A 25,000-nucleotide genomic window follows, 5' to 3' on the forward strand; every position below is an offset into this window, starting at 1 on the left:
TTTTAGCGAACTCACATTCTGTCAAAAGGTTTTCCGCATTGTGTGCACATATGTTTCTCCAACGATCTGTGATACCTCCCGTGATCCTTAAACTTAGTCCTTGTTCCAAACGTCTTATGGCATATTTCACACTGAAACTGATCAGCGCAGAGCTGCTCTTTATGGAACTTCATGTGGCTCCAGAGTCGTTTCTTTGTTTTGAACACCTTGGAACATTTATCACACTCTAAGGTTACGGCTGGTTGTGATACTTTTGACCGTTGGTTGGCATGCTTTTCAGACTTAGCTTGGAGTACTTTTTGCACTTGTGCTCGAGTAGATTGGTTACTTGGGGTTTCAGGCATTTCATACTTAGCTTTGTGTACTTCTTGTACTTCTTCCATAGGCGATTGGTTCCATGGTTTTTCAGACTTAGTTTTTAATACGTCTTGCACTTCTTCTATTAAAGATTGATTGCTTGGCTTTTCAATTGGTTCTTGCACGTCTTCTATTGTCGATTGGTTGGCAGACTGTTCAGATAAAGCTTGAAGCACTTCCTGCACTTCCAGACAACGGATTCGGAACTCATGGAACTCTGCCAATTTTAGATGGCAGATGGCACATATCACTTGACTTATTTGATCGTTGGGATTAATCTGGAGAATGGTAAATTTGAAAAAAGTTAGTTATTCAAGAATTTCTTAATACTATGTCACAATTTTCACCTGTATCGAGAGGTAATCCGATATCCATTGATAGCAGTTTTCTTCCCTCGGCATACCATCGTGAGTTTCTTCGCTCATACATAGTCGACAAAGAGAGTTCGGTTCTTCATACATTTCGATGCTGCAAAACAAAAATACGATTGATAATTGCAGTAATCAACTTTTTCGTTAACGGGACAAAGTTTTCCGATTCTATTGCTAGTCTAGGATGAAGGCCTTCAATCGTATAGAATAACGTATTTTATGCCCATTTCAAAATACATAAACTGACAAGTGAATCGGTCACAACGGTTACGCTCACATGATATTATTGCTATATGTATAGGGGATAGTGTGTATATTCGGCTGTTTTGATCTCTTCGTCATGGTTTTTTTTTTGGTTAAAGCTGTTGAACTTAGAGTTGGCCTCAAATCGTTCCCAATCGAGCTGAATTATACGACCAAGTTTCAGGAAACTTGGCCGACGAAAACCCCTCATGACGAAGAAAACAAACCTGCTGATAATACCCAACGCCACTCAATATATAGTTCGTGAAATGCTATGCTCCCACCTGCTTTTTACTCACTCGGGTTTACTGAATCGTAAAATTCTTACTATTTAATGTAGATAAATAATTTCAATCAAAATTTTAAACGGGTTTGGAACCAGTGGATGCGTTCAGTAAACTGAAACAAGATTTGTTTTTGTTCATCTAGGCAGACAAATTACCCGAGTTGTTATTTACCTGAATTCAGTTCACTGGTGCACAGCTCAGACGAGTGCCGAGTTCACTCGACCCGAGAATTTTGGCACTACAGCGGGGTACACATCCACCAATAGGTAGGGTTTGGGTACTAGTAGTGGACCCCCTAAGCCATCGAAATTTACTTCTGCTGCTTTTTAGCTATGTTAAGGCAGTGGATTGTTCCAAAGTGGATTCTATTAATAGGTTTCACGTCCCCTCTTTATGTTACGACCGTCAAACATACAACATTAATATATTTTTTAAGTGAAATACGCATTTGAAAATACGCATCGATGTTGCCTATACAGTAGACATTCGATAACTGCAACATGTTTACGTTGCACTTAGCGAATGAAAATCCGATAACTGCAACGCCTGACAGTGTCAACAAGCCATCAATTGACGTAAAATGAACGAAAAATTCATTCGACTGTTAATTAGGGCTAACATGGCGCACGATTTTGACGTTTGGCGGTGCGATAACTGCAAATTTGTTGCACATACCGGACTTGCAGTTAAAAAACATTGCAGTTAAACCGTTTGCACCGACCGAACGTCTACTGTAATGGACACCACCGGGGTCCATTATAGGATTGTTTACAAATATCTCGGCGCCTATATATACACTGAACAAAAATCCCCGCCAAAAATTGAATGAAAATTGCCTCATCCGAGCCCCATGCCTAATATAAGATGATTTGAAGAAGGCCATCATTCACTTGCCGATTTGACAGAATCAAAACAAGAGATATAAAAATCATTCAAAGCTAGTATTATACTCATACAATTCAAAATCAAAACAAATATAGGAAAGGATGATGATCATTCAAAAGTCATCCAATAAAACGGATGCAAAATAAATGAAAATATTTACGAAACCAAAAATTGTTCATATGGGAGTTTTTCACTTCTGGATTATTATTTTTAAACATTCTGGCAAAAACTAATATCACAACCATTCCAACTAATTTGAGAGATAACCCAATGAAGTAATTTTCATAAGGATTTTCACTCAAACTAGTTGGAACGGTTGTGATATTAGATTTTGCCAGAATTATGAGAAAATGTGTACTACAAATATTATTTAGTTTTTTTATTTCACTACCTCTAATTCAAAATGTTAAACACCGCAGCATCACTGCCATTTCCACGACATAATCCTCCTTCTTGTACAAATACTTGAAATGGAAAGTCAAGTACAAGACACTGAAGACGACCTTACAGTTGAGGTCGAAATACGTATCTGTCAAAGGATGCAAATTCTTAGTGGAATCAAAAGGAACAGTACTTAACGCGATTTTCTTTTTATTTACAGATATTCTCCTAACAAGCCCAGGTTAATCAACATCGTGAAAATTGAGTTTTTCCCATTTTTAAATGTCGAAACTCGATTTGAATTAACAGAAAATTCGGTAAGTGCAATAGTTTTGCAGTTATCGATCCGCCATTCTTGTCGGCTTGTGGATCAATATCATCGACAACGATCGTTGGGCAGTCATGCGTGAAAGCTGTTGCATCTTTGAAGAGGCAGATAACGAGGGTAGACTTGAAAAAACGAATTACACGATTGCTGGTAGAGACAGAGGCAGGTGTAGTAGTGTTAGTGCAGGATTAGTGATTTGTATTTGTATTAAAAAGCACAAATTTCAATCATACAAGCGGCTTTTAAATATAGTTTCTCGGGATCTCAACCAGTGGGAGTTCAAAATATTTTTTTCCGATAGTTCAGATAACAGATACACAATTGATAAGTTATTGTGTAAATTAGAATGAAATTATTGTAAGTCTAAAAAAGTAAATCATTACATTACAACATATTTATTAATTTTTATTAACATAAAGTTTAACTATTGCGTGCCACTGGCATTTATTGTTCTTCAAGATCGTCTGGTTCCTGTTTAACTACAACCGACTGCGGAAAAACATCCACGCTAGAACTTGTTTCCTCTGCTTCCATTTTCAGCAGTACTTCCCGTGTGTGCTCTTCGTTGTTGGAAAGACTTTTTTCGAGATTTTTTAGTCGTTTCTCCATTTGCAGGCTGCATATGCTCATATGGTTGCGCAAACGTACTCTGAAATATGTACCAATATCGATTTATAAAATACAAATAAAAACATTTGATATTTTCTTGCAAACTTACTTTCTGTCATAAGATTTGCCACATTGTGTGCACACGAATTTTTCCATCGATTTGTGGTACTTCTCGTGATCCTTAAACTTTGTCCTTGTTCCGAACACCTTGTGACATACTTCACACTGGAGCCGCTCGCTGGCCTGCTCTTTATGCCACTCCATGTGGTTCCATAGTCGTTTCTTTGATGTGAATAGCCTGGAACATTTCTCGCACTTTAAGATAGGCTTTTCGTTTTTAGTTTGGAGTATTTCTTGCACTTCTTCAGTTGTTGATTGGTCACTTGGTTTTTCACACTTTATTTGTAGTACTTCTAGCACTTCTTCTGTTGTAGATTGGCTGCTTCTCGTTTCATTTCTAGTTTGAAGCACTTCTTGCACTTCCAGACAACGGATTCGGAACTCATGGAACTCTGCCAGTTTTAGATGGCAAATTGCGCAAATCGCTTGACTCATTTGGTCGTTGGAGTTTACCTGGAGAATAGTGGATTCAAGAAAAGTTAATTATTTGAGGAATTCATAAAATTATGTTTATACTTTTACCTGTATCGAGAGGTAATCCGATATCCATCGATAACAATTTTCATCCCTTAAACTACTGGTGAGAGTTTCTTCGCTCAAGCATAGACGACAAAGAGAGTTTGGTTCTTCGTCCATTTCGATGCTGTTGGCTATAAAATTTAAAAACATAATTGCTTCTGTAACATCTTTACCATTGATAACGGCATGGCAGTGATCGATTTCTCTTCATCCATGTTTTTTCGTTTATAATTCCAGGACGTTTCATAATTTTATAGCTGTTCTAGGATGTACCTAAGCTCTTAACGTCCTTGACATAATAGAATAAAGTCCTTATTTATCAAATTTCCAAATTACATAGTACGAAAAGGAATATCGATCATTGCAGTGACGCCCTCATGACCTATACATGGTCAAGTTTATTGTAAAATCTTAAATTGCTCTCACCTGCGGTTTAGTCACTCGGGATTACCGAATTCCGTAATTTTTACTATGCAATTTCAATAAATAATATATTTTAATAGATTGAAAGCAGCGGGAGAGTTCAGTATACCAAAACAAGATTTGTTTTTGTTCATCTAGCTAGGCAGACGAATAGGCTAGAGGAACTGGTTCACCTAGCGTGAATGAGGATGAAGCATCTGTCAAAGAAAAAGTAGATCTTCATATAAAAAAAAATGCTAAAAGTGACAGATGCTTCATCCTCATTCACGCTAAGTGAACCAGTTCCTCTAGCCTATGCACTTTACCTGTGTCCCGATGAACCAGTCCAGCCGAGTTCATCCAGTTCATCATTTGAAATGCCATCCTTGGTGAACCACTTCCCCTTTTCTGATCCACGTGTGGACTAAATTCACTCGGTTCGAGAAATTTGGCATGGACTTATCCAGCGGTGAACTAAATTCACTCGGTCCGAGAATTTTGACATTAGAGCGGAGTCTTTTCTAATTGAATTATGTTCACAGGTAGATAAGCCCAATTTGAGCGGGGAAATTTTCAATCAGAATCTATGTTGATGATTAACCTGGGCTGTTCAAAGGAACAGTACTTAACGCGATTTTCAGAATCTATGTATTTTCTCTTATTGAAATAGCACCGCTTTAAGTGTCAACGTCGCGGGTCAACTGAATTCACTCGGTCAGAGATTTTTTTTCGTTCGCTAAGTGATACATAAACATGTTGCAGTTACCGACCGTCAACTGGGGTTTAAAGCAAAGGGGTAAGTAAGTCACAAAACCTTACTTTCAACTATTATGCAAGCGGGGATTTTCGGCTTCCAGTCTCTATGTAATCATAAACGGATATTGGTTCAACACCTGACGTTTCGGTCACATATATTGTGCCTTTTTCAAAGGATCTGCAAATTGGACAGGTTTTAACATAGGTTTTAAGCATAATTCTACATAATCTTACAGATACAATCCCTCCGTTTACTCGTGAGGTTATGTATGTTTTAAACATAGTCGCACGTCTTCACTTCACTATAACGAGAAAACAGAATTATTCGGGTACCAGTTTCCGAAAGAGGTATCTAAACACCCACGTGGTTGATTTCGTTGGTTGGCGCACTTTTTCAAATCGATCAGTATCGATCTGTTTTACCTCCTACACGGAGAGACGAAACTACCCAAAAGTGAGTTCTTTCCACTCAACTTCGGGGTTGCGTGCGTCAAGCCACTTTTGAGTTGATGGAATCGATGTTTTTGTTGGGTTGTTCCCGCTTGCTTCCATGTGAAAGGAATACCTAATTTAAGTTTTTTTTTCACCCAACCGAAATTTTGACTAGGTTGTATTCACTCAAATTTGAGTACTGTGCTAGAAACTCAGTTTTGGCTTGACGCACTGAACTGCAAAAGTTGGGCTGTTTCTCTCTTCACTCTCTGACAACATTAGAAAGAGCGCATGAAAAAGGAGACGAAAAAGAACTCAAAATTGAGTTTAAAAGTACCTAATTTTGAGTTTTTCAGTTTCTCCGTGTACGATCTACCTCTTGCCGGCGGCGTCACTTTCGCGCCAGATTTCGATTCTGTCTGTTTCTCGTTATAGTGATGATCGCTATTGTGCGCCTATTCCTCTGTTCTTCTATGTGTTGTGTGCTGTGTCGTTTTGACTGTGTGTAAGGCACCCTACACACTACTCAAACGGTTTGACCAACATTGACTCCGCCCCCAGGTTGGTGGTTGAGTTGGTGCTGTGTTTGACCGTGTGTGATGCTGTTTGACGAACCGATTTGGCAGTTCGACAAACCGATTTGACGGTTGACGGTTTGGTCGGCAAAAATCAAACCAGTTTGATTTTACTCAAACCAACGGTGGGCGGAGCCAATGTTTGACGAACCGATCGTACCGTGTGTAGCGTTGTTGCACAAACATAGTGCGATTTCAAATGGGAGAAGATGTTGGTGCAACCAAAGTGACATGTTGGTGCAACACGATTTGGCAGTTCGTCATACGGTTTCAGAAACATTCGCTGGTTCGACCAACCTGGGGGCGGTGGCAATGTTGGTCAAACGGTTTGAGTAGTGTGTAGGGTGCCTAATACCCCTGCGTACGTGCCGCTCAGGTTTTCGGTGTCAGTTCGTTTGTTAACAGTGTTTGGTGTGTTCAAGATGTGGCATGACTCTAATATGGCTAAATTCTGTTTTTTGTTGCTTGAGTCTAATACTTCTACCTTATCTAATAGAAAATTGTGGTTGTTGGTGATACAGTGATCTAGTAGCGCTGTTTTCTCTCTCAGTCTTGCCATCTCATGATCCGTCTCGTCTTTCCCCGCTGCTCGTAGTTCCTCCAGTTTGTTGATCCAGAGGTAGATCGTAGGAGGTAAAACAGATCGATACTGATCGATTTGAAAAAGTGCGCCAACCAACGAACTCAACCACGTGGGTGTTTAGATACCTCTTTCGGAAACTGGTACCCGAATAATTCTGTTTTCTCGTTATAGTGAAGTGAAGACGTGCGACTATGTTTAAAACATACATAACCTCACGAGTAAACGGAGGGATTCCCAAGCAACCAAAAGTTCGGATAAAATAGCATGTTTGGGCTTAATCAGCTATTCGAAGGTATATGAATAGCATTCTATTCAGCTCACTTTTTAAGTAATTAACCGAACTTCAGTTCACAAAAAGTACACTTGTGTCGCTGAAAGGAACGCTATTCAGCTTAAAAATAAACTTCGAAAAAATGAAAAAAAAAAGTTTAGTCCTCAAAAGTAATTTATTATTAAGAACCATTAGTTCATGTGGAATCCAAATTGACTAATACCTTGAAATAATGTTTGATGTTTTTTACTTACTGAGATTTGAACTCGGGATCTCCTCGTTGAAAGTCGGTGCCTAACCACTACTCCATGTATGTGTTGTTATGCACTGTGGGATTTTACTCAATGTGCTGATATCATATAGTAGAGCTCAATCAGGTTCGCGTGTGAACTTTCCCTGAACTTGGAATAGTTTTTGAAGTCGAAAGTTCGAAAGAAGTTCACGTGGAACTTCTTGTGAACTTACGCAGTTTGACATTTTCAGTTTGTTGTGGTTCGCAGTGCAAAGCGATAAATTAGGGCCAGTGTATCGACTTCAAGAAAAAATTATAAGTTTTCAGCTTGGTTTTCAGTGAATACGATTGCGTCGATTACCAGTGCGCTGCAGTGACAAGTGAGACGGGTGTAAAAACATCCAGCAAAGCTGGAAAATTTTTGTGCGCAGCCGAAAAACCCCCGGCGGCATCCTAGGGGAACAGTTTTCCGCTGCGGGAGCAGCCTTTGATCCACACAATACGGATCCTTTGCGTTGATTACAAGTAAGTACGTTCAAATATTATAGTGGAACAAAGTGTACTTGTGGAATTAACACAAGCTGTGGCTGCTGGGCTCGATTTCCGAGTGATTTAATTGAATGAGAACTTCTCCCCGGCCCCGCTGTCGCCGAAGTTCAAGTGAAGTTCACTTTTGGTACGGTTAATATTTATCCGAACTTTCAGTAGTAAGTTCAAAACAAGTTCGAAACAAGTTCGGAACGGATGATTTCAAGTTGTTGGAATATGTTCAAATGAACTATATTTGAATTTTAAAGGCACGCAAAAGTTCAACATGAGTTCGGTTAATATTTGATTGAACTCTGTTTTAAAGTTCAACATAAGTTCTTTTTGAACCTTTTTTCGACTTTAATGTCGTTTTGAAGAGAAGTCAAAAGCTTGTACATGTACTTCCAAGTTCATAAACAATACAAGAGTAACTTTTTGGAGAATTAAGTTCAACGGAACCTGGAATTGAACCGAACTTGAACTTCTGAGTTCGTTCTTCAAGTGGAATCCGAACTTTTGGTTGCTTGGGATTGTATCTGTAAGATTATGTAGAATTATGCTTAAAACCTATGTTAAAACCTGTCCAATTTGCAGATCCTTTGAAAAAGGCACAATATATGTGACCGAAACGTCAGGTGTTGAACCAATATCCGTTTATGATTACATAGAGACTGGAAGCCGAAAATCCCCGCTTGCATAATATCAATCACAGTCGATCCCCCACTTACTTTCAACTACAGTAGACGTTCGATAACTGCACCATGCTTACGTTTCACTTAGCGAACAAAATTCGATAACTGAAACGTCCCTAGTCAACCAGTGATCATATAAGATGTTGCATAAGATGATAAAGTGGAGGCGATTACATTTTACATGAGCCTAAATGGAGGCATGCACGCATATGGCCTTCACTTTACCATCTTATGCAACATCTTATACGATCACTGGTTGTCTGGGCCATATAGACGTCAACAATCCATCAATTAACGTTAAACTAACGGAAAATTCATTCGACTGTTCATTTGGGCAAATTTGGCGCACCGTTTTGACGGATAGCGGTGCGATAACTATAAATTTGTCACACTTACCGGACTTGCAGTTAAAAAGTATTTCAATTAAACCGTTTGCACCGACCGAACGTCTACTGTAAATGATGCTTAAAGCACAGAGAAACTCGATGTAGGTAAGGTAGGTAATCGATGGAGGTAATCGATGGAAAGCAAATAGAGTGTGACGTCTGTTTCTCTGTGCTTAAAGTTTTTCATCCCTTACAAAGTATAAAGTATATGAAGTTCCAAAAACGATCCAATATGAGACTAATATTGGACTAATAGTGGTGTTTAGGAAAAAAGTCTCCAAATTTTGATCCAATACATTAAATGCCCGATCAGTTCAAACCGTTTAGCAGCAATGCTTTTTAACTGCAAATCCGATAAGTGCATTAAGTTTTCATCGTCAACCGTCAAAATAGTGCGCATTGTAAGCCCAAATGAACTTAACGTTTATTTTACGTCAATTGATGGCTTATTGACATTGGTCAGACGTTGCAGTTATCGAATTTCGTTAGCTTAGCGAAACGGGAACTTGCTAAAGTTACCGAATGTCTACTGTACAGTAGACGTTCGATAACTGCAACATGTTTACGTTTCACTTAGCGAACAAAATTCGATAACTGCAACGTCAGATAGACGTCAACAACCCATCAATAGGAAGCAATCAGTGAAGTACTAGATTGAAAGTAGTGAGCTGGATTTTTGTATGGTGAGATGATCAGTTCTCCGTTTCTGCAATGAAATGGTGCAAACAGCTTGGTTTACAGTAGACATTCGATAACTGCAACATGTTTACGTTGCACTTAGCGAATGAAAATCCGATAACTGCAACGCCTGACAGTGTCAACAAGCCATCAATTGACGTAAAATGAACGAAAAATTCATTCGACTGTTAATTAAAGCTAACATGGCGCACGATTTTGACGTTTGGCGGTGCGATAACTGCAAATTTGTTGCACTTACCGGACTTGCAGTTAAAAAACATTGCAGTTAAACCGTTTGCACCGACCGAACGTCTACTGTATATGATTTCTTGCCTAATTTGATGCTGTTTGAGCAAAAGTTTGGGTAACTGTGTTGTTGTATTATTTATTTCTTACAACTTCAACAACACAGTTACCCAAACTTTTGCTCAAACCGCATCAAATTAGGCAAGGAATCATATAACCCACGCTGTTTGCACTATTTCATTGCAGAAATGGAGAACTGATCATCTGATCATTGCAGTTAAACCGTTTGCACCGACCGAACGTCTACTGTATTTATATATTTGTTAAGAGAGCAACGATAGAAAAGTGAGTATAGTGAGACGTCTGTTTGTCTGCAGGGAGTGTATGTGACATGGTTGGTCCCCAACACAACTCTCTCTCAAGAACGAAGGGTTGTTTACCAGCGATCTTAAGGGTATCAAAAGCAGTGCTATGGTGGCGTCATTATCAAACTAAATTTTTGCTAGCGCTAAGATAACAACAAACGTTAAACATGTTGAATTTGGCTTACTATTTTTGCATACACAATTTGCTAGGGACTTGTGATAATTTCAATTTAAAAAACTATCTGTTAAATTGTGTTAAATATTAACACAATATTTAACTGTTAATATTGTGTTAAAAAACAAACAAGCCTTTAATCAGCTTCACAGTTCAATTTTTACAGGTCATTTTGTGAAAGAATCAATTTGCTCTTCTTCCTTCACTTGAACGCCAGTTGATTGGCTTCCTATCACAATTTTATAGTGATTCATCCTATGGCATACACTTTTATCACTTCGCTGATTTCGGTGTTTCTGACGTTTCCTGCTCTTCAAAATTCTCTGTATAAACAACAATTTCATAGGTTTCACTCTCATCCGATTCCGAATCCTGGTCAGCTTCAGCCGTATGCGGCAATACCTCGATACTGGAACTGCTTTCCTCATCCTCCATTATTTGCAGCAATTCCCATGTGTATTCCTCATTGTTGAAAGCATTTTCTTCGAGTTCTTTTATTTTTTTCTTCGTGCGCAGGGCACATACTTTCATATGGGTGCGCATACGTGCTCTGAAATATAAATACCGATTTTTGAGTAGAATTATATGGATTATTGATTTTCCAGCAAACTCACCCTCTGTCAAAGCATTTTTGACAGTATATACAAGCGTGGTTTTTTAATATGTGATACCTCCTGTGATCGAGTAATTGTTTCCTTGTTCCATATATCTTTTGACATATATCACACTGGAATTGTCCAGAGAAGTCCTTATGTTTGAGTCTATGGTATTGCCTGTGATTATATAGCTGTTTCCTGTTTGTGAACACTTTGGAACATTTGGTGCACTCTAAGGAGACTGATCTTTTTGATTCTTCTGTCGTTTGGTTGATAGGCTTTTCATGTTTAGCTGGGAGTACTTCTAGCATTTCTTCTAGAGTCGATTGGTTATTTGGTTTTACAGGCTTTTCATAGTCAGCTTGGAGTACATCTTGTAATTTTTCTAGAGTCGATTGGTTATTAGGTTCTTCAAGTTTATCTTGAAGTGCTTCTTGTACTTCTTCTATAAGCGATTGATTACTTGATTCTTCAGACTTAATTTGGTATACTTCTAGCATTTCTTCTATTGTAGATTGGTTGCTTGTAATCTCAACTGATTCTTGCACGTCCTCTTCTGTCGGTTGGTTGGCAGACTCTTCGAGTAATGTTTGGAGTACTTCTTGCACCTCCAGACAACGGATTCGGAACTCATGGAACTCGGCTAATCTTAGGTGGCAGATAGTACAAATTACTTGACTCATTTGATCGTTGGAATTTATCTGGAGAAAAGTGAATTTGAAAAAAGTTAGTTATTTAATAAACCGTCAGAAGAGGCAACACTGGACCGAAATTGCATCATTATTTACTTTGGAAGTCTTTACAACAATAGTTTAGCTGTTACTAAAGTTCAACGTGTCCAATAAACATTTTTTTATAGAATTTAAGACCACAATAGATTTAAACGCTTGAACATTCGTTTTTACGTTGAAGAAGTTTATCTGAAATAAGCCTAATTTCAGCTTTACTAGTGGATGGCATTGATCACACTAAAATTCGATCAAAATAGTTAAATATGAGTAAATATCACTTGCAAAATATTGAATATCTATGCACCAGAATTCTTTGTTATTCTCAACCGCTTCACGCAATTTAGCAATTTACAGCTCTCTCATCCACTTGGGTACACCCGTAATACATCAAACGTATTGAGCTAGTCTCTACAGGACCTTTTATAAAAACTATCATATGGAAAGGTTGCATCTTCTGCATCGAACGTTTAACAGTCATATCCTATTCACTTTTGATGACGATCAATGTTAGTTTTTCGAACGAAACATCTTTCTTGATTTTTGGCCCAAAGTTCCCCCGGACTGGCGATAATGTTTCATTTGTCACCTGTATCGAGAGGTAATCCAATATCCATTGATTGCAGCTTTTTTCCGCAAAAATACCGTCGAGAGTTTCTTCGCTCAAACATAGCCGGCAGAGGGTGTTTGATTCTTCATACATTTCGGTTGTACTACGGAAAATATTTAAAAAAGAAGAAGATCACTGTACCTGCAGTGCTCACATGATATTAAGTAAAGCGAGTTTATACTTCTCGGCTATAAATTGACCTTACCTGCTTATCTATCACTCGGGATCATCGAATTGGTAAAGTTTTACTATGTAACAACAAAAATTGTAAACGCATTGGATGCAGCAAAGGTGTTCTGTAAACTGGCACAAAGTTTGTTTTTGTTTATCCATGCAGATGAATGAACATCAACGGAGATCTCTTTGATAGGGTATATGTACCATTCCTTGGCCTAATTTGCAAGTCGCATTGACAATTTTGACCATAACTCATGAATTAATAGCACTAGAAATAATATGTTGACCCTATTACACACTCAAGGTAATGCATGTTTCCCCAATTGGAAGTAAACTAACGTAAATATTCAAGAATTTACTTTATTAAGTTGAAAAGACTCGATGCGATGGTATGCAACGTTGGTCTATGGTACAAAAATTGGCCTATTAGTGGATACAACGTTGGCCTATTGCTTTCCATGCACTAGAACCACTTATTTTCTCATTTTTTCAATATTTCTGCTGAAGTATTATCTCTGTTTGTTCACCAATCTTACTTGTACATTACATTTTTGGAGCCAAATTTTCAAAAAACTGTAAATAAATTACTTAAACTTAAGTTCTTTCTTAATTTATTAACGAAAACAACGCAACCCTATTATTGTGTTATAATTTTACAGTCATCGTACACAAAATCTTTCTTCCTGTTCGTTCTTTCTGGTTCTTACGCAAGCAATGTTATTGACGTCACTTTATCGGTGTTGTTGACGTCACTTTACTGATGGGCCAAGATTTGGGTACATAGTGAAAAAAATGTCCTCAATATTCGGCCCACATTCAACTTGTAAAATATTTATTATTCGTTGAAAACAAATATACAAGTTCAAAATAGCGTCTTTGACCGTCGCATCAAATGTTCAGTTATTGAAAAGTCAGTTCGAAATGTTCCAGAATCATGCCATTTATGATCATGTGTATAGACTACCCACTAAGCCGAAGAATCATGGCGTCTACAAAAGCTAAACAAAGTGAAATTTTCATTCATTTTTAATGCTCAAAAGTGCTAAAATGGAAACGAAATGTTACAGTTCTGGAGCTCGATTTGAATAGGTCGTATGTGCTTTTGTCGATATAAAATTCGATCAGTTTATTTTAGTCATTGTAGCAATATGGCAGATATTTTGCAAACTTTCAATGATGGAACAGAAAGCCTGTTTTGTGAGGATTCTGCTGTTTGTATCAACTTTGCTCAATTTCAACGGTTTTCGCTATTATAAGCGAATCCAACTGATCGAATTTTTAATCGACAAAAGCACATACGACCTATTCAAATCGAGCTCCAGAGTTGTTTGCCGTATAGCTTTTCCGATATCCAGTTATGCGTGTTTGTTTGAGTTTTTGGTTAATGTTGAGATAGGCCGAACGAGGGGGCTATGCCAACGAAGCATCCCGATACCCTACCTGTGGATCCTCGTGTGTGAATCCACGCGATGTTCATTCGTCTGCGTGGATGAACAAAAACAAATCTTATGCTAGTTTACAGAACTCTCTCCATTGTTTCCGCTCCGTTAAAAATATTAGTTTTTTAAAAATATAGTAGAATTTTAGAATTCGGTAATTCGCGTTTCAAAAATAAAGCAGGTGAGAAAAAATTACTGTCTAGCAATAAACTCACATAGTTAGTACTTAGCTAGCATAATTGTAGTGATCAATTTCTACTTCGGATTATTTTGAAAGGGTAATAAGGTAATAATATTTCCGGAAGAATTTTTGATTCTACCCTGATGAGAGGAGATAATGACTTTACGTTCTAGAGTAGCAATGAAAGCGTTAAACATTATTTGGGTTAACATATTAGCGAAATCGATCACTGCGGTTGTGAATAATTCAGATGAAAGAAAAGCAATAATTCTTAAATTTGTATTGTCCACAGGACCAAATATGTATGAAGAATCAAACTCTCTTTGTCGACTATGTTTGAGCGAAGAAACTCTCGACGGTAATTTTAGAGATGAAAACTGCTATCGCTGGATATCGGATTATCTTTCGATACAGGTGGGTATTCAAACATACAGTAGACGTTCGATAACTGCAACATGTTTACGTTTCACTTAGCGAACGAAAATCCGATAACTGCAACGCCTGACAGTGTCAACAAGCCGTCAATTGACGTAAAATGAACGAAAAATTCATTCGACTGTTCATTAGGGCTAACATGGCGCACGATTTTGACGTTTGGCGGTGCGATAACTGCAAATTTGTTGCACTTACCGGACTTGCAGTTAAAAAGCATTGCAGTTAAACCGTTTGCACCGACCGAACGTCTACTGTATTTCTATGAATCCCTCAAACAACTAACTTTTCTCGAACTCACCAATCTCCAGATAAACCTCAATGACCAAATGAGTAAAGTGATTTGTGCCATCTGCCATCTAAAACTGTCGGAGTTCCATGAGTTCCGAATCCGTTGTCTAGAAGTACAAGAAGTACTTCAAACTAGAACCGAAAGGCCAAGCAACCAATCGTCAACAGAAGAAGAAGTACTCTTGGAAGTACTCCAAACGGAATCTGAAAAGCACGAATCGACAAAAGAATCGCAACCACCAGCAACAATACAGTGCAGCAAGTGTTCCAAAGTGTGCGACACGAAGAAGCAACTATGGAATCACATGCGATGCCATAAAGAAGAGAAGTTCAGTGCTGATCAACTTAAGTGTGAAGTATGTCACAAAATGTTTCAAAAAAGGAAGCAACTTCTGGACCACAGGAGGTGTCACAGATTAAGAAAGCATCAGTGCACACATTGTGGAAAAATGTTCGATAGACGGTGAGTTTGGTACAGTAGACGTTCGGTCGGTGCAAACGGTTTAACTGCAATGCTTTTTAACTGCAAGTCCGGTAAGTGCAACAAATTTGCAGTTATCGCACCGCCAAACGTCAAAATCGTGCGCCATGTTAGCCCTAATGAACAGTCGAATGAATTTTTCGTTCATTTTACGTCAATTGACGGCTTGTTGACACTGTCAGGCGTTGCAGTTATCGGATTTTCGTTCGCTAAGTGAAACGTAAACATGTTGCAGTTATCGAACGTCTACTGTAGAAAATTTTAAACACATATTTCTATTCTAAAATCGATAATGATGTTTTAGAAACCGCTGGCGCAACCATATGGACGCATGTTCCCTGCGGATGAAGAAAAAACAGGAAGATCTCGAAGATAGTGCTTCCAAAGCCGAAGAGTACACACGAGATCTGCTTCAAATGATGGAAGCTGATCATTATGAGGAAAGCAGTTCTAGCATGGAGGCTTTGCCGCAAAATGTTGAAATAAACCAGGAATCAGAATCGAAAGAAGAAGATGAAACCTATGAAATTATTGTTTACGCGGAGGATTTTGAAGAACAGGAATAAAAATATAGTAGACGGTCAATAACTGCAACATGCTTACGTTTCAATTAGCGAACAAAATTCGATAACTGCAACGTCAGACAGGCGGCAACATCCCGCCATTTGACGTTAAATGAATGTAAAGTTCATTCGATTGTTCATTTGAGCTAACTTGGCGAGCCGTTTTGACAGAAAGCGGTGTGATAACTGCAAATTTGTTGCTCTTACCGGCCTTGCAGTCAAGCAGAATTGCAGTGAAACTGTTTGGACTGACCGAACATCTACTGTATCAGTAACATCTAATGTGTGAAGAAATAGCAAGTTAATTAAAATACAAGAAAAAATAAAAAATAAAGTAACACCAAAAAATTGGTAGTAAATTTTATATTTTGTTTTTTTTTTCACGCAAATCGACGAAGATATACAACCATAGAATAAGCTAAGATAAAATACGATGGGAACTTAATCAAGTTAGTATTGACGTGATTCACAAATAATTTGTGGAAATCAAACTAAACATGTACGCGATTAAATGTTTTTCCCACAATATGAATAATTTTGTTATTAAAATTATCACAAGCCACGGAGACAAATTTCGTTCGTTTGAAACAATGGCTGATTTTCGAGATTCAGCAGATAAGAATTTCTAAAACTCACTAGCGCTACGTAGCGGATAAACCTTTAATTAACTAGCTCACTATCGGAGAGCTTGTGATGTTCTGATCGACCTTACCGAAGACGAAATTTTTCTATGTAGTCTGATTTTCGAGACACAGAAGTTCAGAACTTTTAGGGCTCACTAGCACATCCTAGCAGATTTGCCTTGAACCAACTGTCGGGTAACTCTTGATGTCCTGATCAACTTTGCCGAAGACGAAATTCTTCTATGTACAGTAGACGTTCGATAACTGCAACATGTTTACGTTTCACTTAGCGAACGAAAATCCGATAACTGCAACGCCTGACAGTGTCAACAAGCCGTCAATTGACGTAAAATGAACGAAAAATTCATTCGACTGTTCATTAGGGCTAACATGGCGCACGATTTTGACGTTTGGCGGTGCGATAACTGCAAATTTGTTGCACTTACCGGACTTGCAGTTAAAAAGCATTGCAGTTAAACCGTTTGCACCGACCGAACGTCTACTGTAGTCTGATTCTCGAGATACTGAAGTTCAGTATTTTTAGAACTCACTTGCGCCACATAGCGGACAAACCTACAATTAACTAGTTTATTATCGGATAGCTGTTGATGTCCTGATCAACCTTGCCGAAGACGATTTTTTTTCTATGTAGTCAGATTCTCGAGACACAGAGGTTTAAATTTTTTAGGACTCAGTAACGCCACCTAGCGGATAAACCTAGAACCAACTAGTTCACTAGCGGATAGCTATTGATGTCATGATCAACCTCGCCGAAGACGAAATACTTCTGTGTTGTCTGGTTGTTAAGAAACAGAAGTTAAGAATTTCTATGACTCACTAGCGCCACCTAGTGGATAAACCTAGAACCAACTAGTTCAATATCGGTTAGCTATTGATGTCCTGATCGATCATGTCGAAGACGAAATTCTGAATTTCTTCTATGTAGTCGGATTCTCGAGATACAGTAGACGTTCGATAACTGCAATATGTTTACGTTTCACTTAGCGAACGAAAATCCGATAACTGCAACGCCTGACAGTGTCAACAAGCCGTCAATTGACGTAAAATGAACGAAAAATTCATTCGACTGTTCATTAGGGCTAACATGGCGCACGATTTTGACGTTTGGCGGTGCGATAACTGCAAATTTGTTGCACTTACCGGACTTGCAGTTAAAAAGCATTGCAGTTAAACCGTTTGCACCGACCGAACGTCTACTGTACAGTGGTTTAATTTTTTTTAGAACTCACTAGCGCCACCTAATGGATAAACCTAGAACCATCTACAGTAGACGTTCGGTCGGTGCAAACGGTTTAACTGCAATGCTTTTTAACTGCAAGTCCTGTATGTGCAACAAATTTGCAGTTATCGCACCGGCAAACGTCAAAATCGTGCGCCAAAGCCCTTACAAACAGTCGAATGAATTTTTCGTTCATTTTACGTCAATTGATGGCTTGCTGACACTGTCAGGCGTTGCAGTTATCGGATTTTCGTTCGCTAAGTGAAACGTAAACATGTTGCAGTTATCGAACGTCTACTGTAGTTCATTATCGGATAGCTATTGAAGTCCTGATCAATCTTGCCGAAGACGAAATTCTTCTATGTAGTCGGATTCTCGAGATACAGAGGTTAAAATTGTTTAGGACTCACTAGCGCCACCTAATGGATGAACCCAGAACCAACTAGTTCACTATCGGCTAGCTCTTGATGTCCTGATCAACTTTGCTGAAGACAAAAGTTTTCTATGTAGTTGGATTTTCAAGCGAGCGCGACGACATTGGCAATGGCTGTTGACGAAACATCTATCAAAGCACAATGTTTCATGATCACTAGCGCCACCGACTGGAGCGAATACGTACTAAATTGCTCGCTATCGGAGAGTCCTTGATCTCCTTAACAACTTTGTTGAAGACACCAGTCTTCCAAAATGCTTCATTTCTCCGCAGTTATCGCAAAAGTTACTGATCTATATGAGCGTTCGAGGCATCTGATCTATAAATAGATCACTGGTCGGAAATGGGTTAAAAATCTGTTAGAAATTTTTAAGGGCGGCATTTTAGAACTCTACTAAATTTACCGCTCATCTTTGCATCTTCAAACACTACATGATTTACAGTAGATATTCGATAATTGCAACGAATTCTGGCTGGCAATAAGAACTGATCACTGAAATATTGTTGCACTTTCAGTTGAAAAGCATTGTCCCATTTTTCGAGAAAAATGTAAAGAAATACGGATCACACCTGAATGAAATTCAAATAATTTGTAATCTTCTGATTTTGGATACATTATATACTCAATAGCATGTCGCATAAAAAGGTGAATAATAAGTGAACACCTAACATCACACGTATAGGAATGTGTTATTATCTACCAAACAATCAAATAGGTTGAGTTAACGATAACAATATTTATTATTTTCAGTTTCAATACTGTGTTCTTTCAATTCAACTCATTCTGGTTCCAGTTTGAATTCCTCTACCTCAATGACAAGAACAGGTTCTTCCTCCGAATCTTGGACCTTAGTCGTTTCTAATTGTGAATTTGCCATTTCCTTTGCCGGATTCGTCAGTTTCTTCTTCGGGGTGGAATCTTTCTTGGTTGTTCGAAGTTTGTCGTTTGACGTATCAGCATCCTGGCTGAAAGTTTGAAGTTAGATGATAATCATGAAATCATATCATTTAAGGTTTTTGTTTTACCGAAGCTTGGTATTTTTACGAGAACGTTTCTTGCTCACACCTTGGTCTTTCTCGACGTTAGCCGGCCAACCTTTAGATTGCAGTTCCTGGTTAATGTGTTCCTGAACAACATTACCTAAATCATCTTTACAGTCGGAAGCAGGGGATTTGGCATGAATTTTTATGTGTCTTGCTACCGCTTCACTGAAATTGAAAGGAAATATCAAATTTTGTTTACGAATGGGTGAAGTGAAAATCGAAAGCTTTCATACGATGTCTTGAAGAGTTTGTCGCAAACAGTGCACCGGTGGTGTTTCAATGGTTCATGTATTTTCACATGCCTTAATAAATTTCTTCGAACGTGGAAAACTTTGTTGCACTCTTTACAAGTTAGTGCCTTAGAACTATTGTTTCCTTGCTTGTGTATTTCTTGCATATGCATTTGTAGTTGTTTACTAGAATGAAACCATGTTGATTTAGGTTAGTTAAATTTTTTATGCTTTTTATTCTATTGAGACATGTATTCCAGTAAAACTGTACGCCCAAGTAACCAGAAGTTCAGATAAGAGGACATCTTATGAGCTAAGCAGCTTGTTGAAGGTTGTAGCCTTCTGAGCAACTCCATTTTAAAGTTTTTGTCTGAAAATTTATCCTTCCATTCAACTATGTATTTGTAATGTCCTGAGAATATCAACCTACTAAAATGAACTTGAAAGTTCCGATAAAGTTCCGAAGTACATCTTAAGCAGTTTTCAAGCTGCTTAATAGGCTTACAATAACCAGCTTTGGAACTTCTGTGTGAAGTTCTGATCAAGCGCAGGGTGGTCCTTTTAAGCAGCTTGGAAGCAGTAGTCTGAAGTTACTCATCAGCATGTTTTAGTGTATTTTGTCATGGCGAGCGAAACTTTTGGTTACTTGGGCGCCAGTCTATCGTTCCCGAAAGATTCAGCCTCAGTTTCCGTTTCCCTTTTACTCTAATCCTCATGGGAGACAACATTGCAGTGTTTCCTCAGGTGCGGCTGTTCATTTCAGAAACGACATCCTGCGAGGACCGCGTCAATATCTTACCTCAAAGCGAACGATTCGCTACACAAAGAGCAGGTTATCTTCTTCACATGTTTTGCTCTGTGGTGTGTCAGCAAATCTTTCCGCGTTTTGTACGAACTTGGACATTTGACACATTTGAACGAACTGTTGCTCTCCTTATCTTTGCCGTTTTCTCCGTGGAATCTAGCCACTCCTTTCGTGGATTCAGTTCGCTCTAAAGAGTAAAAGTCTGCCCTGCTTTCATGATTTTCCGCATGCTTTTTCATATGTCTTCTCAAAAGATTACTGTAACCGAAAAGGTAGATTATTCATGGGTAGAACGTTAACAATTCGCACAATTTCATACGGAAGTGCAAATCGGGCATCGCAAATGGGGCACTTTTGGTCTCTTGGTCCGTGCATTTGTTTTTTGTGTCGTGAAAGCGAAGGTTCAAATTTGTACGCCATGTCACATTTATCGCACTTATATTTTTTCTCCTCATTAGGTCCTCGGTGACGCTCCATATGCCTGAGCAATTGATGTCTGTGAACAAAGAGTTTAGTTTTTTGCTCAAATGATGGACATAAGCTAACTTGTGAGAAAATTTGGTGAGCTCGTTCCGTTTATTTTCGCCTACAATGACTCTGAACTGCTTTAAGGACACTATGCAACTTATTTCAGTACCGATACTGAAAAAAGTTGAAATTATAATACCGAACTGCAAAATGCTTATCGAACTAAAATATAATGAGTTGCATAACTCATCTCAGTTTAGTTAATTATGTATAATAGTGGAATGGAAGTTATTGGCGTGAGTAAGAAAATACTTACTTGAATACGTAGCGTTGTTTGCAAACAGTGCACTCAATGTTTTTCGGATTATGGATATACCTATGATCCTTCAGCTGCTTCCTTGTTTCAAATGCCTTAGGGCACATATCACATCGCCAGTTTTGATTCGGGTGGGGGCCTTCTCCCAGCGCAAGGTGTCCATCAGAAACGGACGAATTTTCGTAATCATCCGACTCATCCGATATGTCAGACTGCTCATCTTCATAGTCAGTGATTTCTTCGTCTTCTTCCAGGGAACTAGTTGCTTCCTGACGACTTTCCTGCTCAGATGCCAGATTTGTCTGACCGGCTTCCAGCTGTACCGGAAGTTTTACTAGCTGTGAGTTCGCATCAACTGAAGGAGATCCTTTCTCAGAACTGCTGTTGTGTTCGAGTATAGCAACTGCATTGGCTTGTGTTGCTTTCTTCACGTGATCACTGAAACGGTTGAAGAATGTTGTGAAAGTATCTTCTGAATTGTCCAGATGAATATTGTTTTTTCTTTTTAAATGAATGAATTCCAGGCCCTGAAGAAGGTCCCAACAAAGACCGAAACGTTGGCGAATATTTAAAATAATCAACACAAGGTTTCTTTGACTGTAATGCCTAAAATGTCTATAAGTTTGATAAAGCCCAAAAAATGTTTTTTTTTTGTGAATAACGGCATATGCCGCATAAACGTAGCCCAATTATATTAACGATTGATAGCCATATTAACGTGTGTCCTTTCCTCCAACGAATGCATCAAGATGTCATCCAGGTTTTTCCTCAAAAACTTTTTCAAGGATTGCTTCAACGATTGCATCAGGACACTTTAAGAATATCTTCATGGATCGTTTGAAATATTCCTACGAATTTATACAAAATATTTAGTAATTCTTCCAAGGTCTCCTACGGAAATTTCTCGAGAGATTTCTGCAGAAAATCCTCCAAAAATTAGAAATGCTTCAAAGATGTTCTATGAATTCTTCCAAAGATTTTTCTCAATAATACCTTCAAGGAATTTATCCCAGGATTCTTCAGAGAATTCTTCCAAATAATGCTTTGTGAATTCTACCAAGAATACCTTCAGGAATCCGTTCAAACATTTCTTAAAGGCTGTAATTCCTGAGGTAATTCCTTCAAGTTTTCCTTCAGAAATTCTTATAAGGATTCCTTCAGAAATTTTACCAAAGACTCCTTCAGACAATCATCCAGTGACGCCAAGAAATCTTTCAGGACTTCTTCAAGTGATTTCAGGAATTCTTCCTAGGTTTTTTGTTCAGTAATTCTACAAGATAAACAAAGATGTAGACGGTTTTATATTTTTTTTAGAAATTGCTCCAAAAAAATATTTAAGAATTTTTGAAAGGGTTTGGAAGGGTCTATTTCTCTAAAGATTCCTTATAGATGTCCTCCTAAGATTTATTCCGAATTTCATCCTAGGGTTGCTCCAGGAGTTTCTTCATAAATGTTTAAGGAGTTACTATAGGATTCTTTCAGCAATTCTACCAAGAATGACTTCAGTATTTCCTTCAAGTAATCATTCAGGAACTTTTTTTTAAGAATTCCCTCTTCAGGCATTCCTCAGAGGATTCTTTCAGAAATTGCTCCAAATTTTTTAAGAAAATTCTTCAAGGATACCTGTAGATTATCCTTCAAGATCTTGTTTTAGTATTCCCCTAGATATTCATTACGAAATTCTAGGATTCAAGGATTGTTTCTGGAACTTTTAAGAATTCTTCCAAGGAATGCTTCAGTAATTCATTCAAGAATTCCTTCAGGAACTTCTCCAATAATTCTCTCCCAGAAATTCTTCTGGAATTCATCCAAAGTTTCCTTCAGAATTCTGTCAAAAATTGCACCATGGTTTATGCAGAAAATTCTTCAGCGATTCCTGATTTTTTTCCCCAAAAACTCGTTCGAGAATTCCTTTACAGAATTTTATAATATTAGTTTCAAGCATTACTTCAGGAACTGTTGAATAGATTTTATAAGAAATTCCCCACAGAATTTATCCAAAGATTTTATCCAGAATTTCAACGATTGTTAGCTAATCAACTTCTGTCCTCTCCTCCAATGAATCCATCAGTACCTCATCCAGAAACATCTTCAGAAACTTCTCGGAAATTTACTTTAACGATTTATCTGAGGATACTTCAAAAATATCTTTATGGATGTTTGACATATTCCTCCAAATATTCAAACAAGCTTTTATCCAAAATATCCAGGAACTCCTTCAAGCTTTCCTTTGGACATTTATCGAAGAATCTCCAAAGATTGTTTTGGAAATTCCCCCCAAAAATTTTTGAAGAATACCTTCAGTAATTTCATCAAGTATGCAAAAAAATCTTACAAATATTCATTCCTGAATTCTTATACGAATATTACCTGGAATTCTTGCATGGGAATTTATCCCAGGATCCCAGGAATTCCTCAAAAAAATGCTGCGTAAATTCCTCCCAGGATTCCTTTCGGAAATGTTCCAATAATTCCAGGAATTCCCATAGGGTTACTATAGGAAGTTCTCCAAAGATGTTAAAGGAGTTGCCGTAGAAATTCCCCCAAGGATTGCTCCAATATAATTTCTTCAAGAATTGCTTCAGAAACTCCTCTAATAATTTCTTCACAAATTCATCTAAGGATTCCTTCAGGTTTTTCCCCGAGGATTATTCAATAAATTGCATCATAATCTTTTCAGAAAAATCTCCTGGGATTCCTACAGATTTTCATCCGAGAACTCTTCAGAAAATTCCTCCAGAGATTCATTACGGAACTATACTCGAAAATTATTTCAGGAACTCTGAAAAGGATTCTATCAGAAATTCAAAAAAGGTTTCTTCGAGAATGAATTCAAGGATTCTTTCTAGAATATGAACATTTTTATAGGAACCTTCCAAGCTACTTACGCTTTTGAAACGATCTTTCCATCGTTCAGCGAGTCATGGATCCTCCTGTGCACCGCCAGTTGTCTGCTGATCTTGAATATTGCATTGCACACATCACATTGGAATTGTTGTCCTCCGATTTTCTTCGGTTCTTCGATTGATTGTATTATTGGGATTGGTGCTGGTTCCGAATCTGCGACCGCTGGTGCCACATCATTTGCTGTTACTTGCTTGCTTGGAATATCGGTGCCAACGTTCTGATTGCGACACATGCTCTGCAGTATGTCCTGCACTTCATGGCAACGTTGGCGGTACTGATGGAATTCAATCAGCCTTATTCGGCATATTGTGCAAACCGCTTTGCTCAGGTGGTCCTCGGAAGATACCTGGAGTAAAATAAAACTTTACCGTTGCGGGAAGTGTCACGATCTGTAGACGTTCGATAACTGCAACATGTTTACGTTTCATTTTCCAAATTCCGTTAGGATCACAGCAACTTTCAACATAATTCCCTGCAGGTATCCGTTGCAACAGTTATTGCGAATCTTTTCTGAAATCCGCAGACCGGCCAACAACTCGTGCGCCGACAGCCCATGCGCCGGGTTGTGCGCCATACAAAATGTAAATAAACAAGTGTCAAAATGGTTCGCGCCAAGAGCTCTATCTCTCTTAGGGTTCGATTCCATTTTTTGTCTAAACATTGAACTTCCGTATGTCTGGAAATAATGTACAACAAAGATATTATTGACGATAACAAACGCTTTTACTTCATTAAACCACTGATTAATAGTGATTTGGCTAGTGAAAAACTTGGCGCATAGGCAAACGGCGCGCAAATTGTGCGCTGGTGTGCGGATTTGAGTTAATCGTCGCAAAGTGCCCAATACACATTATACCCTGGCGCGCAACCTAGAGGTCGAAGAGAAACTTGTCGAAATGCTGAAAATTCTCGAGAAGCTCAATATCTCCAAGCAATTATGTCGAAAATTGGTGATTCGTTTTTCGGACTTTTAGTTACACAGCATTGTTCTTAAACCGTTGGCAGCGATCGAACG

At 38.3% G+C, this 25,000-nt stretch overlaps 6 protein-coding genes across 9 annotated transcripts in view; 1 reads left to right on the forward strand and 5 right to left on the reverse strand.

The window, feature by feature from the left end:
• Positions 1-1,513, reverse strand: part of LOC109421199 (zinc finger protein 717) — a 2,195-nt gene extending 682 nt beyond the window's left edge. The window contains exons 1-3 of one of the 3 annotated variants that reach the window (XM_062849499.1): positions 1,430-1,513; positions 705-825; positions 16-635 (exon numbers count right to left, since the gene is read on the reverse strand). In XM_062849499.1, the coding sequence (XP_062705483.1) occupies positions 16-635; positions 705-818 (734 nt within the window). In that variant the 5' untranslated portion in view covers positions 819-825; positions 1,430-1,513. The other 2 variants (XM_029871125.2, XM_029871124.2) reach the window with 2 other exon arrangements.
• The window catches only part of LOC109622949 (hypermethylated in cancer 2 protein-like), a 301,534-nt gene that overhangs the window by 110,593 nt on the left and 165,941 nt on the right, over positions 1-25,000 (reverse strand). The window lies entirely within an intron of this gene.
• LOC115264484 (zinc finger protein 708) lies at positions 3,242-4,679 on the reverse strand. The gene is made up of 4 exons (XM_029868223.2): positions 4,527-4,679; positions 4,104-4,231; positions 3,571-4,034; positions 3,242-3,501 (listed from the first exon to the last, which is right to left on the reverse strand). The coding sequence occupies exons 2-4, from the start codon at positions 4,215-4,217 to the stop codon at positions 3,297-3,299; spliced, it is 783 nt and encodes a 260-aa protein (XP_029724083.2). The 5' UTR covers positions 4,218-4,231; positions 4,527-4,679; the 3' UTR covers positions 3,242-3,296.
• LOC115253638 (zinc finger protein kipf-like) lies at positions 10,492-12,716 on the reverse strand. The gene is made up of 4 exons (XM_029868220.2): positions 12,561-12,716; positions 12,335-12,458; positions 11,036-11,718; positions 10,492-10,971 (listed from the first exon to the last, which is right to left on the reverse strand). Exons 2-4 carry the CDS (start codon positions 12,446-12,448, stop codon positions 10,695-10,697), a joined length of 1,074 nt encoding a protein of 357 aa, XP_029724080.2. The 5' UTR covers positions 12,449-12,458; positions 12,561-12,716; the 3' UTR covers positions 10,492-10,694.
• LOC109621831 (transcriptional repressor CTCF) lies at positions 14,006-16,283 on the forward strand. 2 transcript variants are annotated; one of them, XM_029871768.2, is made up of 4 exons: positions 14,006-14,152; positions 14,445-14,566; positions 14,896-15,338; positions 15,661-16,283. In XM_029871768.2, the coding sequence occupies exons 2-4, from the start codon at positions 14,453-14,455 to the stop codon at positions 15,920-15,922; spliced, it is 819 nt and encodes a 272-aa protein (XP_029727628.1). In that variant the 5' UTR covers positions 14,006-14,152; positions 14,445-14,452; the 3' UTR covers positions 15,923-16,283. The 2 variants fall into 2 exon arrangements, with proteins under 2 accessions (XP_029727628.1, XP_029727629.1); XM_029871769.2 differs by having other exon boundaries at positions 14,105-14,257.
• The window catches only part of LOC109421267 (zinc finger protein 93), a 6,467-nt gene continuing 399 nt past the window's right edge, over positions 18,933-25,000 (reverse strand). Inside the window, exons 2-8 of the mRNA XM_029871126.2 lie at positions 23,967-24,331; positions 21,079-21,516; positions 20,614-20,790; positions 20,289-20,552; positions 19,493-19,675; positions 19,242-19,424; positions 18,933-19,181 (exon numbers count right to left, since the gene is read on the reverse strand). Of these exons, the coding sequence (XP_029726986.1) occupies positions 18,995-19,181; positions 19,242-19,424; positions 19,493-19,675; positions 20,289-20,552; positions 20,614-20,790; positions 21,079-21,516; positions 23,967-24,331 (1,797 nt within the window). The 3' untranslated portion in view covers positions 18,933-18,994. The remainder of the gene's footprint in view (positions 19,182-19,241; positions 19,425-19,492; positions 19,676-20,288; positions 20,553-20,613; positions 20,791-21,078; positions 21,517-23,966; positions 24,332-25,000) is intronic.

Source organism: Aedes albopictus, chromosome 2, assembly GCF_035046485.1.
Source record: "Aedes albopictus strain Foshan chromosome 2, AalbF5, whole genome shotgun sequence".
NCBI lineage: Eukaryota > Metazoa > Arthropoda > Insecta > Diptera > Culicidae > Aedes > Aedes albopictus.